This window comes from Octopus sinensis, unplaced genomic scaffold, assembly GCF_006345805.1.
Source record: "Octopus sinensis unplaced genomic scaffold, ASM634580v1 Contig16412, whole genome shotgun sequence".
In the NCBI taxonomy this organism is placed as follows: domain Eukaryota; kingdom Metazoa; phylum Mollusca; class Cephalopoda; order Octopoda; family Octopodidae; genus Octopus; species Octopus sinensis.
Genome location: NW_021834329.1, coordinates 37,501 through 46,956, shown reverse-complemented (window position 1 = coordinate 46,956; position 9,456 = coordinate 37,501). Strand labels below are relative to the sequence as shown.

The window sequence follows — 9,456 nt, the reverse complement described above, 5'->3', positions numbered from 1 at the left end:
CATTCAACAGAAAACCCTACAAACAAACTAAAATCAGAGCTAAACAGCAAACATGCAACACCAACACTATCAGCTCTATATTTACCACCACCAGTAAGAACAAGTCCAGCAACACCATTTCTTTATAGACCTTTACAAATATCACGCCCACAACCATCATCTCTATAAATACCTGTACATACAACAACGACATCCTTATCACCAATGTAACTGCCACAAACAACACCATCACTTATAAAATTGTTACTATCAAAAAATACAGCCCAAAATAACATCAGCATCTCTAAAAGATTACAATAAGAGCTGGCAGAAACGTTAGCACGCCGGGCGAGATGCGTAGCCGTATTTCGTCTGCCGATACGTTCTGAGTTCAGATTCCGCCGAGGTCGACTTTGCCTGTCATCCTTTCGGGTTCTATAAATTAAGTACCAGTTACGCACTGGGGTCGATATAATCGACTTAATCCGTTTGTCTGTCCTTGTTTGTCCCCTCTGTGTTTAGCTCCTTGTGGGTAGTAAATAAATAAATAAACAGCAACTTAAAACCATCATCTCTGTAAATACCTCCTCCTCTAACACGTCATCTCTGTAAATGCCGCCTCTAACGACAACGTTTCTATACATTTCAGTACAAACAACATTATTATCATTATTATTATTATTATCCCTACCGCCTCCCCTTCCAAAATATATCACACCCTCGCACCTGTCTATTTCTCCATCTTCACACTGATTTCTTCAGATATGTTGGAATGGTACAAAGAAGGGCTTAGCAGAATAAAGTCAGACATGGAACCGAACCTTGAGTACGATACTAAGGATACTGGAAATATGCTGGAAACCTCACGTGCTTGGCAAGGTCATATTTTCTCAGTCACGTGGTTCTATTGTTATTATTGATTATTATTTTACTTATTTTGAGTATTTCATATTTATTTATTTATTTATTTATCATTTATTTATTTAGTTAATTAATATTAGTATTATCGTTTAATTTTAAATTTTATTTTTTTTATATATTTTATATTATTAATGTTATTTTTATTATCATTATTATTATTTTCTTATAAGTATATTTATATATATGCTGAATATGTAATTATATATAAATGCATATAGATGCATATACATGTATATTATGTATATATATACATACATATATATTTGTATATATAATATAATATATATATATATACATATATATATATTTGTATATATCATATATATATATACATACATATATAGTTGTATATATAATATATATATACATATATATTTGTATAATATATATATATATTAGATATATTTGTATATGTGTATTTATATATAATACACACGCGTGTATATTTATGTGTGTGTGTAAATTTATACGTAAGTATATATATATAGCTTTGTGTATGTATAAATATATACACGTGTTTTACGCTAATACATATATATATATTTGCAATTATATATTCATATTTGTATGTATATAGGCATACTTATATAAACATTTGCATAAAAGTAGATTCACCTTCGAGATAACGATAATTCTACGATACCAAAACAGAGAGTACTCAAAATACCAGTGATATACTGGGGTAGATTTAATATTCCTATAAAACATCCAAGATGTCAATGGAATTATAATAGATGAACACTAACTTTACCTTACATCATTGTGGGGTTGAGAAAATAAAGTAGCAGTGATATACTGGGGTAGATTTAATATTCCTAGAAAACATCCAAGATGTCAATGAAATTATAATAGAAGACTAACACTAACTTTACCTTTCCTTTAAAATATCGTATATATCAATGGAATTATGATAGTAGACTAACATTAAACTTACCGCATAGCCACCTAAAAGATTTAGCAAAAAGCTCTTAAACAGTGGCTAGCTCTTAAACATTGCCAATATTCTAAAGGAATCAGAATTATCATCCTAAATCGGCCTCACATTTTAGCATAAATCTTCAGCCCTGAGAACGGTAATTTTTCAAGAGAAACTTTGCTTTCGCATCCTGGCCATCCTGGACAAAGGGTGGAAAGCTCATATATATCTAATTCCACCAAAACCCTCCTCAAAATAATAAACGATTACTATTATCATTATTATTATTTATTCCGCCGCGGTTGACTTTGCCATTCATATTTTGGGGGTCGATAAAAAGTACCAGTTGTGTACTGAGGTCGTTGTAATCGACTATCGGCTCTCTCCCCACATTTCAGGCCTTGCGCTTATAGTAAAAAGGATTATTATTATTATTATTACTATTTAGGCGGTAAATTTGCTGAATCGTTTACACGCTGGTAAAGCTTAGCAGTCGTTTCTTCCGGTTTTACGTTCTCAGTTCATAGTCTGCCGAGATCACCTTTGCGTTTCACTCTTTCGGAGTCTATAAAATTACGTACCAGCAGAATACTGGTTTCGATATAATCGACTAACCTACTAATCCTAGAATTGCTGGCCTTCTGCCAAAATTTGAAACAGTTCATTATAATTATACCAATACTACTACTACTACAATATAGATATTGCAGGCTCGGTGAGCCCCTCTTCGCTATATATCCCTCTTTTTTTCCTGTATATTTCCCTCACGATCTATCCACTTCCATCTCATACTTTTCCAACACCACCGTTGCACTACAACTCCCGACTACAAATAAAAGATAACACTCTTAAACACACGAAAATAACCAAATAAACCACCTCATTCCCCTATCTGTATTCTCTCAAATAGAATACTGTTTAAACAACATCAGTTAATCCTTCTGTAATCCAACCACCGCATCACAATATATTTCTATTTTTAAATAAATATACTGCAAAATATATATATATATATATATAAATAAATATATATTTACAATTTATTTGATAATTTCGATTGTTTAAAATCCATTTTAAACAATTATTTATTTTTGTCATTCTTTGTAAAATATATTTAAACGCTTTTTAAGTGATTTGATGTCTGCTGTGTAGTTTGAACGGTAGTGGGGAGGGCTTTATATTAACCGTGTTTTGGAGTATATAAGAGAGAGAGAGAGAGAGAGAGACAGAGAGGAGTGTGTACTTTTGAGTGCAAGTATGTATATATATATATATGTAGATATATGTAGATATATGAGCGAAATTATGTGCGTATACGCCCGTACGTGAGTAGATAGTTGTCTATGTGTAGGTGTGTGTGTGTATGTATATATATATATATATATATATATATGGGCGTTTGTGTATGTCTATTAATATATTGATGTGAGCGTATGTAAGTGATGTAGGAGAAATTTAATCACGTGATCGATTGGCGACAGTGTTTTTTCCTTTTTGCCTTCCATTTAAACGCAGCGCTTAAATGTGTGCTACAAGGAAACGTACATAAACACGAATACATATAAATACACAAACCTACATACGCAAACTAACACACGTACACACACACACACACACGCACACACACACACAGATACACATATTCATAAGCGTGTGTGAAAGTATGAATGCATATGTACAAATACATATCTACACTTGCATTGATATATTTTAACATCTTTATATATTTATATATACATTTTAACATGTGTGTGTATATATGTGTGTGTGTGTACATATATATATATATATATTATATATATACATTTCAACATATTTATATATACATTTCATCATCTATATATTTATATATATGTATTTCAACATATTTATATATACATTTTAACATCTATATATTTATATATATATATTTCAACATATTTATATATACATTTTAATATATATATATATTTATATAGATTTCAACATATTTATATATACATTTTAATATATATATATATAATTTATATAGATTTCAACATATTTATATATACATTTTATCATCTATAATTTTTGATATATATGTATTTCAACATATATATATATATGATAATATATATATATATATTTTTTTATTTATATAGATTTCAACATATTTATATACACATTTATCATCTATATATTTATATATATGTATTTCAACATATTTATATATACATTTTAACACGTGTGAATGTGTATATATATATATATATATATCTTTATATATTTCTACATACTTATATATACATTGTAACATCTATATATTTATATATATTTCAATATCTGTATATTTATTTCCCTATATATTCTAACATATATATATATTTATATATTTTCTAACATCTACACAGTTACTTATATATATATATATATATATAAAAGGGTAAAGACCCCCTTCGGTCATGAGTGACCATGGGTTTGCACCTAGAGAGTTACCCTCTGAGGCACAAGTCTGGGCAAGGTTGTTTTATGGAAGGCCAGCAGTCGCCCATGCATACCAGCCTCCCCTCTCCACGCCACCAGTGTTATCCAAGGGAAAGACAAAGGGGCCGATACAGCTTGGCACCTGTGACGTCGCAACTCATTTCTACAGCTGAGTGAACTGGAGCAACGTGAAATAAAGTGTCTTGCTCAAGAACACAGCACGCAGCCCGGTCCGGGATTATATATATATATTATATATTTAACATCGATACATTTGCTTCTGTATATATATATATATATATTACCATCTATATATTTACTTATGTATATTTCCCGTTATATTTGTGTGTGCGTTAATTATTTCAATCCGTGTCTAATAGAACCATTTAAAGCTTAAAGTACCGAAAATTAAATATATGCTGTCTTTGATATGAAAGTGCGAATCATGAGTGCGTGTGGTTCTTTGGTATTTCTAGGATCTGTGAGTTTTTGAGAAAGAAATAGTTGCAATATAGAACAGACACAGGCACGTGACACACAAATATACATACATACACACATACATACACACATGCATACATACATGCATACATACATACATACACACACATACATGCATACATATACACATCCATACACACATACATACATTACACGCGTACATACATACACACATACATACATACATACACACAACATACATGCATACATATCTCTTTCTCTCTTTTTCTCTTTTACTTGTTTCAGTCATTTGACTGCGGCCATGCTGGAGCACCGCCTTTAGTCGAGCAAATCGACCCCGGGACTTATTCTTTGTAAGCCCAGTACTTATTCTATCGGTCCCTTTTTGCCGAACCATTAAGTGACGGGGACGTAAGCACACCAGCATCGGTTGTCAAGCAATGCTAGGGGGACAAACACAGACACACAAACACACACATACATATATATATATATATATATATACACATATACGACAGGCTTCTTTCAGTTTTCATCTACCAAATCCACTCACAAGGCATTGGTCGGCCCGGGGCTATAGTAGAAGACACTTGCCCAAGATGCCACGCAGTGGGACTGAACCCGGAACCATGTGGCTGGTTAGCAAGCTACTTACCACACAGCCACTCCTGCGCCTATATACACATACATACATACATACATACATACATACATACATACATACATACACACACACATACATGCATACATACATACATACATAAAGAAGGGTGCATGCACAAAGACAGATGCACGCACGCAAACATGCATAAAAGTATAGATGCATAAACACCAGATATACACAGGTGCACAAATGTGTATATATGCCGTCACAAACATACATACATGCAGACACACACACACACACACACACATGGTTGGATACGCATTCATACACATACAAACAGGCATACACATACACGCACAAATATACACAAACAAACACACACTAACAAATATTCACACACCACACACATGTATATATAATTTTTCAAGAAGAATGTTGAAAGTGACTTCGAAGTATTCTATCTGGACTTTAGGTATATCTGTATTAGTGTATCGATTAAAATACATTCACCATTTTGGGCGACCTGATGTCATCAACTAATACTAACTACTATACTATACATTAGATATAGTAGTCCTAGATACACTATGCCTGAATAAAAGATGTGATGGTCACAGCTGGAACATTTTTGATCATAGGTCTGCCTGGATCAGGACTTACCTGGGGTTAAACAACAATAATTATAGCCACAAATACCTACTACTATACTATACATTAGATAATGTAGTCCTAGATACACTATGCCTGAATAAAGGTTGAATTAGTCACAGCCGGACTTTTGGCTGTATAGAAATTTTGCGCTGTAAATTGCGCCTTTTAAGTTTCTAGAAGATTAGGGCTCTCTACCACACCTATGGTGTATGTTAACATATATATATATATATATATATATATATATATAATATATATATATATATATATATATATATCACAATCAAGGAACGGCCATAATAGGCCATTCACCCACTAGAAATATCTGTTCCGATCTGGCTATTTCTTACTGACGAATCTAGAGGCCTATGGAAGATTGGCTTGATTTAATTTAATCAGGTTAGTTTACCATTAAAATAGATGAAACGGTGCATCGTATAAGAAATTACAGGGTAAATGTTTTTTTAATTTTCTCCTGGTTTGCGAAATTAATGTTATTTTGCGGTTGAAGCTTTGGCTGTTATTTCTAGTGGGTGAATGGCCTATTATGGCCGTTCCTTGATTGTGATGTTGAACTTATAAATGGTCTATGACTATTTAATTTTTTCCCACTAGGCCGCTGGTGGCAAAAAAATTCTACAAAATTTTTTGGCACCCTATATTGATTAAATATATATATATATATATATATCATTAACATCTAATGTAGGTTAAAATTTTTCGAAAAAAATCAATCAATGGCCAACATACTCGAAAGGGAAGGTTCTAATGAACTAACTCTGAAATCGGGTCCGATATGGTAATAACGGGATTTTTTAGAAATGCGTGCTTGTAGTGATAAATTACATGGTTATTGGCGTCATGTCTATTTTCAGCATATTTTGGCATTTGAATATTTTTCCTTGTCCTTACTTATAAATTATATATATATATATATATACAAAATAAGAAAATGGAGAAATACACCTAAATCAATAATCAACTACCACATAATACCCATTCATATAATTTATTAGCCAGTTACATATGAACATCAAGGTCAAACATAATAGTACAGAACAAAACAGTGCACATCAATGAGTAATATGATACAATAAGTACAATAGTATAAATAAATATAAATATAAATATAAACTACATCTTACAGCTGTTTCAGCCATGTAGATATAAGTATCTCATTATGCTCATATTAGCCAGGTGTGATAATAATAGTGGTTATATGTGTACACAACACCATACAAATATTCCCAAGCCTTCTCAGAGATTTAAAGTACAATCTCAAGAAGGTACACCCATACAAGTATGGGTACATACACATATTATATAATATGTATAAATAAATATAAATAAATATAAATATAAACTACATCTTACAGCTGTTTCAGCCATGTAGATATAAGTGTCTCATTATGCTCATATTAGCCAGGTGTGATAAGTTAATATGTGGTTATAAATGAGACACATACAAATATATCCCAAGGCCTCTTCAGAGATTATAAAGTACAATCTAAATATGGATATCAGAAGGTACACCCATACAAGAATGGGTACATACACATAATATATAATATGTATAAATAAATATAAATATAAACTACATCTTACAGCTGTTTCAGCCATGTAGATATGAGTATTTCATTATGCTCATATTTCTAATTTTATATATATATAAATATATTTGCTGTATATCTACTTTGCATGAAGTCCTCAAGACAGATTTTTTAAAAACCTTTTTGTGCTCTTCGCCCACCAAGCTGTTTACCGTTGGAATTTCCTTATTTATATCTTGCAGATTATGTATCAGGAACGGCCAGAAGTTACGACCCCCTCACGTTAAGTAACTACTCGCGGTCGTCTTGCAATCCAGCCGCAGGGATGCAATCGCACATGACCTCGCATTCCACCAACGGAGCTTCGACAGGTAATTGGCACTCAACGACTGGCGGTGGATTTCTGTATTTCGTGTAGATGCATCGAATATAGTTATGTGTGTACGTATGCCTTTGCACAGGGTGAATGCATCGATGTGTATGTATGTACTTCTCTATCTCTCTTTCTCTCTCTCTCTCTCTCTCTCTCATATATTAATATATATATATATATATATATATATATATATATATATATGTAGGTCCCGGGTTGATTCGGGGTTAACCACAGTAAATAAGGTACTCAATACATAGCAGAGTAAATTAATTTATTATATAGAAGGAGCTCTACAGGACTAGAACTGTTTCATTCAAGAGCTTCCTGAAGATTTCTCTGAATGAAACATTCTAGTCCTGTAGAAGCTCCTTCTATATATAATATATAATATATATATATATATATATATATATATATATATATATATATATAGGCGCAGGAGTGGCTGTGTGGTAAGTAGCTTGTTTACCAACCACATGGTTCCGGGTTCAGTCCCACTGCGTGGCACTTGGGCAAGTGTCTTCTGCTATAGCCTCGGGCCGACCAATGCCTTGTGAGTGGATTTGGCAGATGGAAACTGAAAGAAGCCCGTCGTATATATGTATATATATATATATATATGTGTGTATATATATGTGTGCGTGTATGTTTGTGTTTGTCCCCCTAGCATTGCTTGACAACCGATGCTGGTGTGTTTATGTCCCCGTCACTTAGCGGTTCTGCAAAAGAGACCGATAGAATAAGTACTGGGCTTACAAAGAATAAGTCCCGGAGTCGAGTTGCTCGATTAAAAGGCGGTGCTCCAGCATGGCCGCAGTCAAATGACTGAAACAAGTAAAAAAAATGTAAAAAAGTATATATATATATATACAAAAAGGGTGAAATATAATTAATTGAATAAAATTAATAAATTTCACATAGTAGTTTTATCGGCATGGAAAAGACCATATTTGGTAAGGATTATATTAATTATAATACAGGGTTAATTGCAACAAGTTGCTCAAAACCACATACCGAAAATATTAGAAATGGCAGCCAAATAGATCATCATTTCTCCTACTAATAAAAAAGTCTCCACAAACAAACAGAATTTGGCTGCCATTTCTAATATTTTCGGTATGTGGTTTTGAGCAATTTGTTGCAATTAACCCTTTATTATAATTTATATATATATATATATATATATATATATATATATATATATATATGGATATGCGTGTTTTTCTGTGTGTACGCAAACGTAATGTGTATTTGGAAGTGTGTGTATGTATACAGATTTGTATACGTGTATCTTATGTCTGCATCAATATTATACACATATATATATATACATATATACATACATGTACATACGTATATATATATATATACATACATATATATATATACGTACATATATATAAACATATATATACAAATATACATACGTGCATACATACATACACACACATACATACATACATACATACACGCATAAACATACATACATACATGCACACATATACAGACATATATATATATACATGCACACATATTCCTTACATACACA

At 32.0% G+C, this 9,456-nt stretch overlaps 1 protein-coding gene across 1 annotated transcript in view; it reads left to right on the top strand.

The window, feature by feature from the left end:
• The first annotated feature begins 703 nt into the window (after window positions 1–703).
• LOC115230804 (paired box protein Pax-6-like) overlaps window positions 704–9,456 on the top strand; it is a 10,500-nt gene continuing 1,747 nt past the window's right edge. The window contains exons 1-2 of the mRNA XM_029800931.2: window positions 704–858; window positions 7,774–7,902. Coding sequence (XP_029656791.1) covers window positions 744–858; window positions 7,774–7,902 — 244 coding nt within the window. The 5' untranslated portion in view covers window positions 704–743. The remainder of the gene's footprint in view (window positions 859–7,773; window positions 7,903–9,456) is intronic.